Here is an 18499-nt window from a genome sequence, read left to right as displayed (position 1 = left end):
CTTTAAATGTCTTTTACAGACAATGAGCATAATTCAATCCTTCAGCTCATACTTCTGTCACTGTTTTTAAATTTTTGTTGGCCCAGCTGAAGGTGCTTTTAACCACCTCTGTGGTGCAGAAACATCAGCAGCATACCAGCCTGCTGAGTCCACAGTGAAAGACTTCAGCTCTCTGCAGGTGGCGGGGGCTCACAAACGTTAAATTCACATGTCAGAAATGATGGAAATGACCTATTAAGTCAGGGCTCCAGAGACTGACGTAAATGATGTTACTCGTCACTGACAGAGCAGGAGCTGGAGAGACCCAATACAAACAAAGTACACATGCGTTTTCTCTCCATCTCATTTCCTGTCTTGCTATTGGGATTAATCCTATTTTTCTTCTTCTTCTTCAGAACATTTCTCTCACTTTTGCAGTTATTTCTCTTCTTTTGGCCTCCAGCCTCTATCCCATCTCCTCCTCCTCCTCTTCATCTTACTTCTGCAAGTCTAATCTTCTGATCTTTCCATCTTCTTACTTTTATCTCAACTACAACCTCCTGCTCTGCTCTCCAGTAATTTCTTCAGCTTGTGCTTCACTTCCTTTCATGTTTCCTTGTTTCATTCCTCCTTTCACTACACCCTCCCGTCTCATGTGCTCCTCTCTTCACTTTTTCTCACGTCTCCCTTCTTCATTATTTATCTCAGACTTCCTTCCTTTGGCTCTTTTGTGATCTCTCCCTTGTCTCTTCCATCCTATCTCCCTTTCTTTTTTGCTCTCTTCTTTTACTTTAGTCTTCTTTCTTATCCACCTACATTTTTTTCCCATTTCTATTTATGTCTACTAATTTTACCTTTCCATCCTCCTCTTTTCACACGTCTTCCCTTCCTTCTTTTTTCCCTCATCACTTCTGATGGTGAAGAATTGCTTCTGGACACATTTTGTTCTCATGGCACCAACAGGTTTCACATAAATGACTCCACAAAGACTATAAACACTCAGAGGGCATACAGTTACCCTGTGTGTGAGTGTGTATAACAGAGTGTTAATATGCCTCAGAGAATACAGGTATTATGTGTCATCCCCTTAGTTTGCCAGTGTATGTATCCACTTAATCATAATTAACCTGTGTATTAACCAAACAGCTGTTTTTTATGCTCAGTTTGTTGTTTCCCCTCGGACATCAGTCTGATTAACAACATGGGTGCCCGCTCTCCACTGCACCCATGTTTCTAATCGTCTACCTTCAGTTCTATTTAACTGCTGTTTTTGTAGCACTGAGGAAGTGTTTGTTCTGCAACACACAGACCTCCCAGTAAACTAGAGTCTCAGAGGTGGCTGATGTCCAGTAAGCAGCTCATAAAAAAGGTTCACTTACAACAAAGGACTTTTTTCTTCACATTTACCTCTAAATTGAATAAAACACATTCAGGTGTAACAGCTACACTCATCGGCAGCTCAGCTGTTCATTCACAACTATTAAACATAACATAAGCGGAGGAAGTGGATTTAAGTGACTTTGAAGGTGACGTGGTTGTTGTTGCCAGACAGGCTGGTCTGTTTAGTTCAGAAAATGCTGATTTACTGGGATTTTTACACACAACCATCACTGGGGCTCACAGCGAATGCTCTGAAAAAGAGATTGTTGTTGTCATTAAGATGAAGTGGTAGGAACCAGTTGCAAGATTGACAACTGGGCAGATGAGAGTAAAACGAGGATTTTAATTGTAGCAAAAGACACAACTGAAGACTATAAAACTAACACAAAGAAAGACTGAGGAAGGGCTGAGACTGGCTGACAGAGAGATGACAGCAGATATCTGCAGCTCTGAGTAATATTTGTGCATCAGGATGGTTACCTTACTAACGCAACATGGAGAAGATAATTATTCATAGATCGTTTTATATTATGTTCTTGAAAAAAGGAGCTGGGTCAACTACAGCCATGTCCTTTGGTAAGATGATGCTTCTGCAGTTTTTTTTTTAATTTGTTTTGTTTTGTTTTGTTTTTTTTTGTTTGTTTTTTTGCTTTGAATTCTTCTGTTTATCAGTTTTTATCTTGGTTATGACTCCAGAACTGAGACCAGTGACTAACAAATAAATAAATAATTTAGCTGTGGTTCAAACAATTCATACGAGATGGTGGAAGAGATGTCTTAATCTGGCTAAAGGTGTGTGCTGGCTCCTTTCAACATCAATTTTTCTGGATATCCAGATACATTTAATAAACTATTAATTTACACATTCTTATGTTGACAACAAAGTACAGAGAAGAACATGTAATACATATGTAAAGCATGCTTCCATCTGAAACACCACACTCGCCTTTTATCTTGTGTTGCAAGTCTCATTTGAGTCTGTTTCTAAATCAAACGTCAGGTTTTTAATTTCGCCTCCAGATCCTTGAGCTTCTCTGTTAACTCTAGACAGCAACAGGCCTCATCGCCATGATCAGGTGAATCATATCCTCCTCCACTCATGTCCTTTCTGCCGCTGAGTGAAGAAGAGGCCACAGAAGGTCAATCAAGAACCAACTGCAATCAGCTGGACTGAGTGAGCGGCACATAGGCTAGTTGGATTAATAAAACGAGCTTGGGTATTTTAGTATTTTAGCTTCTGCAAACTTCCCAGCGATGGGTTGGGATGCCTGTAAGAGCGTTCAGTTTGACATGCAGAAGACGAAGGGCTTTTTATTTTTAGCTGTCACTTCCTCTGAGTAGTCACAGAACACAGTGAAGCCATGACTTCAACACAGTGTGAGTCAGACATGCATTAACGCCACCTCACATTTCACTTCTGAGCAGCCTCACAACCGATCTCAGCTGACATACCCCTGGCATTCTAAAAGCTTTAGCTCTGACAGGCTTGGCAGCCTTGATGTAAAGGACCGTGGTCTGAGGTTAATTGAAACAGGGTTGTACCTATAAAACCCCTTGGTGGAAATAGAAAAACTGACTGAATGTCATAACGCCCACATGTGAGTCTGTATTTCAAAAAAGATGAAATAGTGACATCATTTAATGTGTTTTATTGAGAAAACAGGATTTCTGTGCAGGTCATCAAAGACGGTTGGGCAAAACAAAGCAAATTAAAAGAATGTAAAATTCACTTAAGAGGAAAAATATATATCTTTTTCTGATAAGTAGTTTTAGTTCAGCTCCCTTTGCTTGTTTCTAAATGACCTCACATTTACCTTCAGCACCGGCAGCTCTGTTGTGTTGCTTGGCTTTTTGTTTGCTTTTGTTTCCACAGACCTTTCAGGTGAGCAGGTTTCTCACATGGACCATCCCCCGCTGGCTCTTTTTGTTCTTGAGAAAGATGGAAAGCTTCAAGAAAGATGAGTACAACTAGCAAGTTAAATGGAAGCAGCTTCAGCTGAAGGTCAACATGTAAGTGAAATTATATGCACCTAAAATGGTGCAGGAAGCATTTATGTCCTTTAGTGTAATAAATGCTCATATGATGAACTAAAAAAAAAGAAATAAACTAAACGACTTTGCTAGACTTAGACTCTAAAACACAATCAAATGAGTTGCTAACTGACTGAAACATCTTTTAAGGGTCTAAATTACCATTCACAAACCCTACCAAAAAGTATTAATCAAAACATATTGTCCCATTCAGCAGGTGATGAATGAATCAAATTATTTCAGTTATTTATCCTGGCAGTCCCATCATGACATTTCCCTTTAAACTATTCCATAACCTATCACTCATCCTCTTCCTGTGTGTTTACTTTAGCATGCATGGTGTTGTTTACATGTAACTTAATTAAAGTGCAGCTAAATGAGGAGCTAAACTTAAACCAAGTATGTGAGATGTGAATAAATAACAAAAATGTGGTAGTGGTTGGATCATGTAACGATTAAGGATTGTTACAGGAAAAAAAAAAAAGTTGAAGAGTTGATGAAAGAGAGGAGTTGAGACAAAGAAAAGACGATGTTTAATATAGAATGACTTATGGGTTGTTTGTATGGGTGTTTGACAAAGCAATGTACTACAAGGACTGCTGCATCTGCAAAGTCCAAAGTTTTCCCAAAGTCACATGGACAGACGGCAACGACCATTAAAAAACAAAATACTGTTGTTTGCCATTTTCATAAAAGAAATAAAAAAAATAGAAATCAATAAAAACTATTTAAATTAACATGTATGATTAAATGCATACACTTCAACTTATAATCCAGCTTGTTATTCCTGAAGAAAATGTAAATTAGCTGGTAACTTTAGGAATCTACCAGCCCCATAGGCAGGGGCTGCTAGAGATTTTGGGCCCATGAAAAGAAACTGAAGTGACCCCCCACCCCGCCCCTGAAAATGTTGATAGTGTAATACATCCAATTAGCTATTTTAATGATATTTTGACCATTAAAATAGCATTGAAAGAAATTAAATTAAAACGAATGAATAGAAAAACATGACAGGCTACTTGGAAGGGGAAGCACTAAAAATACAATGAAGTTCATTTAGATTCAATTATTTGTTGCAAGATGGATGCTTCATGTTTAAAAGTCCATCTATCTTTTTTAAATACTTAAACAATTATTTATCTCATGATATTTACAAAACAAATTACAAATACAAAACCTGTTCCATGAAAATGAAATGCATTTATAATCTGTGGAGAAACAAATCAAATCTCAGCTTAAACACCATCGAAAACAAAATGGCCACTTATTTTCTATGATTTATTGTATTGTGAGCATTATCATCATTAAACCAGATGCAAATGGTAAAAAAGGCAAAATAGCAGGACCTCACATGGTATACTGTATTAAATGAACTGAATGTAAAACAGGTCACAAGCAAACCACTGTGGAGATTTACAGCCAAACAATGGCTGGGAACTTCTTTAAAGTTAAATAATCACATTTTAAAAGGTAGAACTTTGTGTAATAAGATATCAAGGAGTGTTAAAGGTACACTATTACTGAGTCAAGCTCTTGCAATCCCATTCACAATCACTGGTCCTTGCTCAGCCTTTTCCCACCAGAGCCCAACATGGAGATTTCTCCCTGTAAAATCACTTATCAAGTCCTTGAAGTCCAGCTTTCTATTCTATCCAGTTGTTCTATTATATAGTATCTCCAATCATGTAATGTCATTTGTGTTACGACCCCTTCTTCTTTTGTGGCTTTGTTAATTATGTTTGTGTGCAGGTGCAGCTGGAGTATTCGGCGGGGCGTATATAAGACCCGCCTACAATCGGCCTGCTCTCTTCTTTCTTGGGTCCGCTCCCAGGCCGGACCTGCGCCGTTGCACCTCGCGTTTGTGTTTGGTTTAGTTCTACATCATACAACACTGCCTGCATTATATTTGTACACACAACCAAGCACGCCCTGACATTACTGATATTGCAGACAATCACACTTCATGATTATATTATTTTGTCTTAAGTTTTGGTTTAATAAATAATTATAATTGGTTTTCTTGGTTGTTCGGCGTTGTTTTGTTATAACCGTACGGCTGGTTGTAACAAATGGGGGCTCGTCCTTCTTGTTCTCGGGTTTTTGTGTTCTCGTTGGGTGCGCCGTGGTTGTTCTTTTGAGTGTGCGTTGGGTGGTTTGTTTTGGTTGTTCTTTGTTTGGTGTTTGGCGCCTGCGGCTGTCTTTGTTGGCGGCGGGAAGAGCCCGCGGTGACGTCGTTGGCTGGGAGTGGAGTTTCGTTTGGCCGGGGTGAGTTGATTGCTATTTGCGGCTTAGCCGGTCGGTTGCAGGCTCGGTGCCCCGGTTAGGTGTGGAGACGTTGCTCCTTTGGGCTTCGTCTGTGTTTTTTTTTGTTAGTGTCGCGGGGACGCGGTTAGTGTTCGCTGCGCCAGCAGTGATCTCGGGGGCACGTCCGCGGGGTTTGAGGGGGTGATCTGTGTAGATTGCCTCGCGTCCCCGCTGGTTTTCAGTGCGTAAGTACCCGCCGCTGGCCTGCGTGAAGACTAGGGTTGAGCTTGGTGTTAGGTTAGGTAAGTTTTGTTAGGCAGGTGTGGTAGCGGGGCATTGGGTCTGCTGCTGTTTGTTGGTGCCGTTTTTGCCGTTTGGCCTGCGGTGTTTGTGTTGTGTGGGGAAATCATGGTGACTGTGTCGGAGTTTTTTCGCTCTCCTTCGCTGGAATTTTTGGAGGAGTGTACAAAGGATCAGCTGCTGGAGATTGGTCGTTATTATGGCGTTGAGATTGATAGCAAACGTCTTAAGGAGAATTTTAAGGCCATCCTGATTGCCAATTTGACGGAGAAAGGTGTTTTTTTGGCTAAGCCTCCGTCGGATTCTTTGCCGGGTGCAGCTTCGCTGACGCCGGGTGCGGTTTCGTTACCGCCGGGTTTGACGTTTGAGCAGCAAAGGAATTGCTGCGCTTACAGTTTGAGATTGAACGCGTGAAGCTGGAGTCAATAAGGGAAAGCAGGCACAGTGACGCTGCGGTGCGCTCGTTGTCGGGTTCCTCTGCTGCCGACACTTTTGATGTTCTTGGTAACTTGCGCCTTTTGCCTCAGTTTCAGGAGAACGATCCGGACTCTTTTTTCCTGATTTTCGAGCGGTTGGCCGACGCACGTAAGTGGGACAGTTCGGCGCGCGCTCTGTTGTTGCAGTGCGTTCTGGTGGGCCGCGCTCAGGAGGCGTTTTCTGTGCTGTCCGTGTCGGATAGCCAGGATTATGTTAAGGTGAAGGCGGCTGTTTTGCAGGCTTATGAGCTGGTGCCTGAGGCATACCGACAGCGGTTTCGGTCTTGCGGAAAGGCCGCTGGGCAGAGTTATCTCGAGTTTGCTCGGGATTTGAAGTTGCATTTCACGCGCTGGTGCTCAGCTGCGAAAGTGGCTGATTTTGAGCGGCTGTGTGAGTTGATTCTCTTGGAACAGCTGAAGGATTCGGTGCCGTGTGTGGTTGCCACGTACATCTGTGAGCAAAAGGCCGAGACGGTGGCTGTGGCTGCGGCGCTGGCGGATGACTATGTTTTGACTCATAAGTCCCAGTTTCTGTATAGTGATGGGCCTTCTCCGGATAGTGGGCGTGGTGAGTGCCGAGCTGCGTCCGTGCGTCGTGGGGATGTGTCGTCTGACGCGCGTGCCGGGGCGGACGTGTGCCACTACTGCCGTGAGAGGGGCCACTGGAAGGGGGATTGTCCTGTGTTGTCATCTAGGGGGAAAACCTCGGCACAGAATGTTAATCCGACCGCGTTTGTAGATCCGGGTGGTTCTCCTGTTGCCGCTGCTGGAGTGTGCACTTCATTTCCTTTGCATGTCCCCGACGCGCTGGATTCGTATGCCCCTTTTATTCGGACTGGGTTCGTGTCCTTGACAGGTGGCGCGAAGACTCCTATTCGGATTCTGAGAGACACGGGTGCGTATGATTCGTATGTCGTGGGTTCGGTCCTCCCGTTCTCTTCCCGTTCGGCTACTGGTGATTATGTTGTGGGTCGTGGCATGGGCTTGACGACGTTGCCTACTCCGTTGCATAGAGTGGTTTTGGACTGTGAGCTGGTGCGTGGGGAAGTGTCTGTGGGCGTGCGGGCCGCGTTGCCCGTGGATGGAATTCATTTTATTTTGGGGAATGGCCTGGCGGGCGGCCGTGTTTGGTCTGCTGATCCCTTCTTGCTGCGCGCTGCCGGTTCGCTTGTTGGTGACAGTGGTGTTCGTGTGACAGCCTCCCCTGTGGTTGCGCTGTGTCCGTCTGTTCAGGGGGGTGGGTTGTCTCCGCCTCCTAGGGTGTTTCCAGCGTGTGCCGATATGCGTGCTATGTGCGCGGCTTCGCAGGATGCGGTCGCTGTGAGGGAGGACGTTGCTTTGTCTGTGGCAGATTTTCCTCTTGAGGTGTCTCACGAGGAGTTGGTCCGGGAACAGCGTGCTGATCCGTCTTTGACAGTGGCCTTTGGTCTGGCTGTCCCAGGGGCGGCAATAGCAAGCGTGGCGAGTGGGTACTTTGTGCATGATGGTTTCTCCGACCAATAATAGCATCACAATCATTATTTCTGGTGGCCTCGCACATTTTTGTTTTACATAAAGGTGCTTTCAGTGATTTCAACCAACCATGTCAAGGGAAACTGATTTGACTACCAATACTCCACGTCATTGTCTCCCTCATGTAGCAACACATGAAGTCTAATTTATCTCCAGATCTGTAGACTCACAGATGAAGTACTAGATTAGTGGGGAAAACATATATGATGCTATATGGTTGTTCCTAGTTAATCTTCTGATATCTAGAAAATGTAAATATTTCTCTGATTAGATTGAAAGCAGTCATCCAGTCTGCTGCACTAGAAAAGTGCTCTGTTCCTACTGCAAAGCAGGAGGATGAGTCCCGAACTACTGACCAAACCTAACATTACAGTGATAGCTGAGCATTTTCTGAACCATTCAAATCGTTCTAAAATAAATACAAACTATTTTTTATTTACTATTAACAATTCAGAATGATTTCTTTCTATTATATAATGTTTTTTTTCTCCACAGTAATTAATTAAGTCAATGCTCAGCTTCTCACATCCTTCCTCAGAGGGTACCTGGACATGTTCAGGTGGGGCGGGGAGGGGGGGCTGGCAGCCTGTGCTTTGGCTGCTCTCGTGTCTGTTCGGAACATGCTTGTTTTTTTTTTAGGAGAGCAGCTTGCTAATCGTTTTCCTGCCTTGATTATTTGACTAAAACAACAGTGAATGCCATCAAGTAGGATTTTCTGAGCTGTTACTGTCTATGGTAGATTCTCTAGACAGATGAACAGGTGTTTGGAGATGATTAAGTCATTAACCCTAATGTGTTTTTCCCTTTAATCTAAACACTTACTACAAATATGCACTTTAGGTCTGTCAGTCATTATCCACGCATGAAGAACTTATTCATATTTGAAAAAAGGGAGGGACATGTTTAAAAAAAAATATTCTTGACTTGTGAGTTTTGGGAGCCGGCCACAGAGCCAGCCACAAAGTTACTAAAAATATATATGAGTTTTTTTTTTTTTTATTTTATTTTATTTGCAGCTAAGTACTCTCAGCCTAGATTTTGTTTGAATAAAAACTTTTTAGTTGTGATTAATTATCATGTGTCATTACTAAAACAAAAAAGGTTGTTTCTAACAGTTTTCAGTACTGTGCAGGGCGATGTCTTAGAGTGTAAATGTGGATGGCGGGACGTGCTACTCTAATTAGGAGAAATGGACTCTAATCATCACTCTCCAACCGGTGGGTTTCTTTTGAATTCAGCTGGGATGATAAGTATACATCACAGCACAAAGTGTGAAGAATGACTGAGGACATGAAAAAGACATTTTAATTTAATAAAAAGAATTTATCTAGAACTGAACATTATGTTTTATTAGAAAAATAATTGGTTACTCCATTAAAACACAGAACATAATGGGTCAGATGGTGCTGCTCTCAGAACCATCTAAGGATAAAGGTTTAAGAATTTGATGTATTGCATTTATTTTTATTTATATGTAATTCATGCATTATTCTAGCAAACCAGCAGAAGATTACTAATGTCTTTTGACCTATGTGCAACTTTTATCAGAAACAACCTGAAACCAGGCCCTTCAAAGGACTGGCAACCTGTCCAGGGTGCGCCCTGCCTCTCGCCTGCTAATTGCTGGGATAGACTCCTGCCCCCCATGACCCTGAATTTCTATAAAAAAAAAAAAAAATAAATAAATAATGATAATAATAATAATAATAATAACACTGAAAAGGAATATTAAATTGTCTCCTACTGTGTAATTTGAGTTTAAGAGATAATAAATGGCTTTTTGGATATACATAATAATAATAATAATAATAATAATAATTATAATAATAATAATAATAATAATAATTATAATAATAATTATAATAAAAAGAAAAATAAATAAATAAATGAATGAATATGCAACCAAAAAAAAATAAATAAAATAAAATAAAATCAAAAACAGAACAACAATTTGGTTTTAAAGATTCAACCAGCCAATGTTGATTTTTTGGTTCCTAACAACTGCAAGTCTCTCCATTAAAAATAAACAAACAAACAAAAAATATGCTTTCAGTATCACACAGCTACTGAGACATATGAGCTAAAGGGAATCGAAGAAAACACACATAAATCATATGTCATATTCAGACAGGGCAATAAATCATTTTTTGTGCCGTTCACATGTTCGTCCAACTGACTGTGAGAGACCTCACGTCCTTGTACTAACTGAATCGTTGTATAGATATTAAACACTGTCTTACAACGAGCATCATCTTTTATTTGAATGTGGATATTTCTCCTCACACCTGTGAAGTCCACAATCTGCTGAAAGTTACAGTTATTTGTCACGATTGACATTTTAAGTTCCTTGGTACCGCTATGTTCCTGTTTCATGTTCTTGGTTTACTGTCAGGATATTGTTTCATGTTCATAGTGTTCGTTATGTTCTTGGTTTCTTGTATTTAGGGTTATGAATGTGTTGCTTTCTGTTTCCTGCTCATTAGTTCGCCTGGTCTGATTTGCTCATTCACTTCATCTGTGTCTAGTTTGTCCTTTAGTGTATTTAAGTCCTTCAGTTTCAGTTCTTCTTGGCCAGTCCATTGTTTGCTGTTGTTTGTTATCAGTGATGTAGTTCATGCCAAGGTTTGTTAATATTTACCCACCATAGTTTTGTTTCTGTGAGATAAGTTTTTCCTTATTAAAACCTTTTCCCTGCACCGGTTTGCCTCCCACCTCTTAAAGCCGGCACTTTTCATGACTAAATCACATATAAACAATCTTCAGGACTGCTTTATCAAGCTCTGAAAACCATGATTCTCCTCTGTAAATCTCTATCATGAATTTATACACACATCCACAAACCTGATTTTGACTGCACCTTAAACAAATGCAGACGCTGCCATTCATCAGCTCACAGATTCAGAGCTGAGGTTTGAGGATTATACAGTCTTCTATATGCAATGGAATAAGTCATTACAGCATACAGCCTCATGTGGAGATGATTGGGGAAGACATGTAAAGATGGATTGTGGTATGTCGGCCACATTCTTAAACAGCTTCCTGAAGTCTAAAGAAGCGAAGGAGAGAATCTTATAATAGAAGATGAAAGAAGACCTCTAATACTCCCTCTTTTTAAAGCCTTATGAGGGTCTTTAACAGTCTTTATGTAAAAGTGTAATCCAGGTCTGCAGTTATTAGTGTTGCATACAAGCATATTCAAAACACTAAACAATAAAAAGAAAAAATCAAACAAAAAAATATATATTTTAAATGTTCACAAGTATATAAAATATCAAATTTTCACATTTGTTGATCCTCTAGGAGTTTTGGATTAGTTACTAGTTAGACTATTAGCACTAGTAAAGACATCTGTTGTGTTCTCTTGGTTAAAATCCAAGTTAAAATGTCTCAAATATTCTCTTGTTTAGTTTCTTTTTTTATCTTCTTGTTTTGTATTAATTAGAAATAGTAAAATGTTTTTAAAAAATCATCCCATGTCACCCTTGATGATCTCTACCACCAAATCTCATGTTCTTAGGAAACCTGCCAGGAACACATTTTATGGTCTCTTTATTGCCCACATATCAGCAATAATCTACCTTCCACCATAGTTTCAGTGTGTAGACAACATGTTCTAGACTTCAAATATAGTTCAGCTGTTAGAATAATGATTGATGATGAAAATAAAGGATTTTAATGCTGTTATTGTCCAGCTTGTCTACTGGTCTTCCTTGTGTTTAAAACCAGTTATCCAGGCAGTTGCTGCACCGTTACGAAGACGTCTGTGGTCTGATATTAGTTTTAGTAGAAATCCAGCCTTCATCAAGTTTCTGCTGCAATGCAGGAAATTTCAGCGTAACTCTACATCTTAAATTCCCAAAGTTTTTCCCGAGTGCAGTTTCGTGCTCAGTGACAAAACCAGAACCCAGCACAATATTAATTTGCAATTATTTGTTTTTTATGTTTGTGTGTTAAGCTTTCTGAATATCCTGTTTGAAGGCATGCACCAATTCAAGCTTAGAGTATATACGACAAAATCGATGCATTCCTATTTATTTATAGACAGATATAAATGAACCCAGGTGTGTAAGATTTAACTATTCAAAAGCGGAAAAAAGCGGAAACAAAGAACTGACAGAAAGGAAAGGGGACTGAGGATCATATTAGGGAGCAAATCTCAATTAAAGCTCATGTGTGTAAATGTTTTCTGGGTTAAAAACAATTAAATTTGAATATCACCAAGGGTGTTTTCAAGAGCTGGACCAAGTTGGGTCTCTATAGATCATCTATGAGAAAGCCTCAAATCTTCGTTAATACTGGCTGCTTTATAATATACAGTTTTTGTCTCTATTGAAAGAGTCAAAGCTAAGGCTTTTTTTGAAGCTTATAAAGTTAGGAAATGCAATCAAGAGAGAAAATAACTCATGTTGACTTTATAACAGTCACGTGTCTAAATCCTGCAATCCTCCGAGTACAAATTTCTTCACCCTTTAAAATTTGTAAGCACTCTTTCAAGGTCATGTTCACCAGTAAGGTTTCTTCATCAATCAGAGCTGTCTCAGGTAAAAGCACAAGTTTGGAAAATGGCCTCTTCAGATCCCTTCTTTGCTCTGATCCACCTTTATAAAACGGGCCACAGAGTCCAGTCACTTTCATCATGTGTATCTGCTGGATAGCTCTTCACAAAAATCAACCCACTAAACATAACTAAGTGTTCAGCTCCTAACACCTGCTATGGCTCTTCAACTTGACTCTTCATAAAATGAATACATTTGTCCTTTAACTCTGCTGCTTAGGAATTTGCATGGGAAGCCCACGTTGCTTTGATGATGCAGTTGCGTGACAAAAACAGCTAATGAGCTCTAGTTTTTAACATGATGGGCAGTATGAAGCTTTTTTGTGAGCAATCTCTTGCTCAGTCTTCTCACATGTTGTAAATTATTCTCCTAAACAAACAAATGAAAAATGCTCTAATTTGCTTTACTGGGACTAATTGGAAACCAATGATCTAGGACTTGTCGGGAACTGTGTTTGTCTCATTGCAATCCAGACTTGCCTGTTTTTTTCTTGAACATCCCCATCTGTTTACTCAAATGAGCTGGGCTAATGCAGCCAAGTCATTAAAACATGACTTAATTTTCTATTTCTGACAATAAAACAGAAAGGTCGAAGCTAACTCATTTTGGAGCAAGCATAATATCTGGGATTTTAAACCTGGAGTGAATGTTTGGTATTTGGAACTAAAATTTAAATAGCAGATCATTGACATTAATGGTGTTTTATTCCAAAATCTTTAGAAAAGATTTCTCTACACACCTAAACAGGTGACATTTTTGTTAGAGGGAGACAGGATTTGATCATGCTGTTTTACTCAAAGTCTTGTTATAATTTTTGATTTGCTTTATTTGATGTAAGAGCCAAGATGGAAAAAGTTCAAATGAATTAATTGGAAATAGTTTATGGCTGATGTTAATGTTTAAGAAAGGGCTCAGACTTTTCTGACTACAGAAGTAATATTCTGTGGTAAACTTATGTATTTGGAAATATATTTTCATTACTTGTTGTAATGTATTATGACAGAATTGTTGACAAATCTTAATTTATTCCCTTAATATTTACCCAGTTGCTGAAATACTTTGTGATTTTCAAGTTACTTCCTGCAAAAGTCATTAACACCAAAACAGAAAAGAAAAACAAGCAGCAAAATTCTACATCTGTGTAACATCAAAAGTCAATGACAGAAAAAATGTATATATCATTAAAAAAAATTGTGTTTTTATTGATGTCTAATCACTGTATTAAAATAAGTATTGTGTTTTTATTCTCGTAGAATTAACAATTTATATCTACTTGTTGTGGTTCAACATACTGCCATGTATGTGCTACCATTTTTAAAAGTCTTAAAGTCTTAAAGTCAGGTTTATTTGTCAATTTCTTCACATGCCCATAACATACAAAGGAATCGAAATTACGTTTCTCACTGTCCCATGCGTATACAGGTATCAAGACAAGTAGGACAAGACAAACAATAAAGTGCACAGACAAGTCTAGTCCTTAAATAAATAAAAGGTATCAAAAACAAGGCTAAGAGGTATCACAAACAAGATCAGCATATGTGCATTTGAGTCTTCCAGTAGTTTTATAATATGAAGAGATATACTGTGAGGAAGCAGCTCCAGTTAAAGTTTCAAGTATTCTCAGGGTTTGTAGTGCAGTTTAAAGTTACAAGTATTTACAGGGTTTAAAGTGCAAGGCAGTCAAGTAATACAAGTGTTTGCAGGGTTTGTAGTGCAAGGCAGTAATCGCACTTAGCAGCATACTTAGAAGCAGTAATGTTAACAGTCTTTGGTTCTGCTGGCTGGGGCTGGAGGGGAGGGGGTAGGGGCAGGGGGGTGGGGGCGAGAGTTTAGTTGGGGCTGGGGTTGGGGGGGGAGGGGGTAGGGGCAGGGGGGTGGGGCGAGAGTTTAGCAGTCTCACAGCCTGATGGATGAAGCTGTTGGTGAGTCTGGTGGTGCGGGAGTGGAGGCTCCTGTACCTCCGTCCAGAGGGCAGGAGGCTGAACAGGTTGTGTGCGGGGTGGCTTGCATCGCTCACAATGGTGATGGCTTTTCGGGTGAGGCGTGTGCTGTAGATGTCTTGTAGGGAGGGGAGTGTTGCTCCAATGATCTTGCCAGCTGTATTCACAATGCGCTGCAGGGCTTTCCTGTTGTAGTCAGTGCAGCTCCCACCCCACACGGTGATGCAGCTGGTAAGGATGCTTTCAATGGTCCCTCTGTAAAATGTGGTCAGAATGGGTGGTGGAGAGCTGGCGCGCTTGAGCTTACGCAGGAAGTAGAGGCGTTGTTGTGCCTTCTTTGCCAGTGATGTGGTGTTAGTGGTCCATGAGAGGTCCTCACTGATGTGCACCCCCAGGAATTTGGTGCTGCTCACCCTCTCCACTGCAGTGCCGTTGATGGTTAGTGGCAGGTGTTGTGTGTGGCCTCTCTGAAAGTTGACAACTATCTCCTTTGTCTTGCTGACATTCAGCAGAAGGTTGTTGTCCTTGCACCAGCTGGTTAGGAGGTCGACCTCTTTCCTGTAGTGGGATTCATCTCCTTTGGTGATGAGCCCCACCAGAGTTGTGTCATCCGCAAACTTCACAAGATGGTTGGAGCTGTAGGTTGGTGTGCAGTCGTGTGTGAGCAGAGTGAAGAGCAGGGGACTGAGCACACAGCCTTGAGGAGCCCCCGTGCTCAGGGTGATGCTGCCAGAGGTGTTGTTGCCTACACGCACCACTTGTGGCCTCTGACTTAGGAAGTCAAGCAGCCAGTTGCAGAGGGAGGTGCTGAGGCCTAGTTTGTCCAGTTTGCAGATGAGTTGTTGTGGTATGATGGTGTTGAATGCTGAACTAAAGTCTATGAACAGCATTCTCACATATGAGTCCTTCTTGTCCAGGTGAGTGAGAGCTGGGTGGAGGGCAGAGCAAATTGCATCCTCTGTGGATCGTCTGACTCTGTATGCAAACTGGAAGGGATCCAGGGTGGGGGGGAGGGTGGATTTGACATGAGACATGACTAGCCGTTCAAAGCACTTCATGATGATGGGTGTCAGTGCCACAGGACGGTGGTCATTGAAGCAGGATGGTGATGATTTCTTTGGCACAGGTATGATTGTAGTGGCTTTAAAGCATGACGGGACAATTGCTTGTTTAAGGGAGGTGTTGAAGATGTCTGTGAATACATCCTTCAGCTCCTCTGCGCATTCTTTCAGCACATTACCGGGGATGTTATCTGGTCCTGCTGCTTTCCGTGTGTTGATGGTGGAGAGTGTCCTCTTCACGCTGGCGGCAGACAGACACAGGGTCTGGTCGTGAGGAGATGGTGGGGTTTTCTGTGGGGTGGTGTTGTTCTCTGCTTCAAAGCGTGCAAAGAAGCTATTCAGGTTGTTGAGCAGAGTGGTGTCGCTCTCACAGCTCCGTGGCGCGGGCCTGTAGTCTGTGATGGCCTGAATGCCCTGCCAGAGACTCTGTGCATCCTTGCTGTCTCTGAAGTGTGAGGTTATCTTGTGTGTGTAGTCCTTCTTTGCTTCCCTGATGCCCCGGGACAGGTTGGCTCTTGCTGTTCTCAGGCCGGATTCATCCCCTGCTCTGAAGGCGTTGTCTCTGGCCCTCAGCAGCCTGTGGACATCCCCTGTCAGCCATGGCTTCTGGTTAGCCCGAGTGGTGATGGTTTTAATGTGTGTCACATCATCAATGCATTTGGTGATGTAGGAGGTCACCGTGTCTGTGTACTCCTCAATGTCTGTAGTGTCATTGTAGGTGGCTGCTTGCTTGAACATGTCCCAGTCTGTTGTTTCAAAGCAGTCCTGTAGTGCAGATGTGGCCCCCTGTGGCCACACTCTCTTTTGTTTGATGCTGGGCTTGATGAGTTTCACTCTCGGTCTGTATGCTGGCATTAGCATAACAGTGAGGTGATCGGAGAGCCCGATGTGAGGGAGGGGGATGGCTTTGTAAGCTCCTTTATGTGATGTGTACACTAAGTCCAAGATGTTGTCTCCCCTTGTTGGGAAGTGCACATGCTGGTGAAACTTTGGAAGAACGGCTTTGAGGTCAGCATGGTTGAAATCTCCAGCGAGGATGGAGAAACCGTCTGGATGTGCCGTCTGTTGTTCACTGATAGCCTGATACAGTTCGTTAAGCGCTGCGTTTCTATCACTGTTGTTGTTTGTCGGTGGGATGTAAATCGCAAATATAAGAATTGCGTTTGTTTCCCTGGGTAGATGGAAAGGCCTGCACTTCACAATCATAAATTCTGCCAGTGGTGAGCAATGTTTGCCTACCACAGTAGCATCCCGGCACCACGCATCGCGGATGTAAACACAGACCCCGCCACCCCGGGTCTTCCCTCTGTCTGTGATAGCCCTGTCCGCTCTGTAGCAGGTTAGCTGCTCCAGTTGTATGGCAGAGTCTGGAGTGTTATCCTTTAGCCATGTTTCAGTGAAAACAAGCACACAACAGTCACTCACTTTTCGATTCGCTGATCTCAGAAGTCGTATGTGATCCATTTTGTTATCCAGTGAACGTACGTTCGCCAAGAGGATAGATGGTATGGCTGGGCGTGTTGGATTAGCCTCTAGCCTAGCTCGGATGCCTCCCCGTTTGCCCCTCTTTCTTGTCCTTGCGCACCGCTTCCGACACCTCTTTTCCGGGGGAGGGGTAGCAGGCGAGACCGGTGAGGTAGCAGGCCGGCGTAGCAATCTTAGTTCCTTTAGCGTCTTTGTTACGTCCGAGTTTAAAACTTTGCAGATCTTGTTTCTTTGGATGTTTAACAAAGCCTGTCGATTGTACATGTATTCCGACGTACACTGACGGGAGACTCTTACAGGTAAACACTTACTAGACGAACAAAACATCGCATTGTCGGGAGAGCTTGAGGTCGCTGCGTCTACACGCGCCGCCATCTTAAAGGTGTATTACTACTATTAGTGTATTACTGTGTTTACTACTCTGTCTCTGGATGAACAAACAATTGTGTATGAAGATTTATAACTGCAGCACCAGTTTTGTTTGATAGGAGCTACAGAAACTATTTGAGATATGTAGTGCCTTAAAATGACATTGAAGAAGACAGTACACATGTACACAATGTTGAAGTAGTTACCTGTAGTGCAGTCATCGGCCACTGGATCCACTCATGGATGGAAACATGTTTATGTCTGGAAGAATTTTGGCCACTGACGGCCACCATCCATTCACATCAGTGCAATGTCCATCTTTACCACTAGACATCAGTAATTCTTACATACTGTACCTTTAAATTTTGCATTGCCACTCAAAGTTTATCCTGAGTGGAGCTTTATGCTTAGTGACAGAACCAAAACCCAACAGTGTAAAAGTTTGCAGAACTTACTTGAGGACATGTGTAGAGCCGTTGATCTGTGTGGCTGCACAGGTGTTACTGGGAGCCAGGATGGACGGCCTGCGGTACCTCTTCCTCCCACAACACAAGATGATGAGGAAGGCACGACGGAAGGACTTGTTTAGGAAGGCATAAAGGATTGGGTTCAGCATGGAGTTGATGTAACCCAGCCACAGGCAGGCGGTCCACAGCTGGTCGGGTACTGTGTAATCTATAAAGGGGTCCACTATGTTGGTGACAAAGAATGGTGCCCAACAGAGGCAGAAACACCCCATAATGATGCACAGAGTCTTTGCTGCCTTGGTTTCAGTTCGCATACGATGGTTGCGTTGATGATCAGCTGAATCTGCACCTGCGTTGACCCCAGTGCCAGCACCTGAGGTACCGGGCGTGCTGGCCCCGGCTCCCCCTGCCCGTTGCAGCATGCTGATCTGTAGAGCGTGTGCTCGAGCTGTGATGTAGATCCTCTGGTAAGCCAGCACCATGAGGACCAGAGGGATGTAGAAGGCTACCACAGAGCAGGTGAGAGCATATGGCTTGTTGACCATGAAGACACAAGAGGTGGAGTTGCTGCCTCCGCTGTGGCGCCTCTTCTCAATCTGGCATAAAAGCAAAAAAAACAGAAAAAAATTTATATGGTTTGATTTAATGTTGAGACCCTGCCACTTTTATTACTATTACAGTTGTTATGAAACAACTTTT

At 42.2% G+C, this 18499-nt stretch overlaps 1 protein-coding gene across 4 annotated transcripts in view; it reads right to left on the bottom strand.

Moving 5' to 3' along the window:
- htr4 (5-hydroxytryptamine receptor 4) overlaps window positions 1-18499 on the bottom strand; it is a 259262-nt gene that overhangs the window by 51957 nt on the left and 188806 nt on the right. For all 4 annotated transcript variants that reach the window (XM_041990011.1, XM_041990012.1, XM_041990014.1 and 1 more), the window contains one exon: window positions 17789-18396. In XM_041990011.1, the coding sequence (XP_041845945.1) occupies window positions 17789-18396 (608 nt within the window). The remainder of the gene's footprint in view (window positions 1-17788; window positions 18397-18499) is intronic.

Source organism: Melanotaenia boesemani, chromosome 7 (genome assembly GCF_017639745.1).
Source record: "Melanotaenia boesemani isolate fMelBoe1 chromosome 7, fMelBoe1.pri, whole genome shotgun sequence".
Taxonomy (NCBI): Eukaryota; Metazoa; Chordata; class Actinopteri; order Atheriniformes; family Melanotaeniidae; genus Melanotaenia; species Melanotaenia boesemani.
The sequence above is the reverse complement of the archived record's forward strand: the minus strand, read 5'-3'. Positions and strand labels throughout refer to the sequence as shown.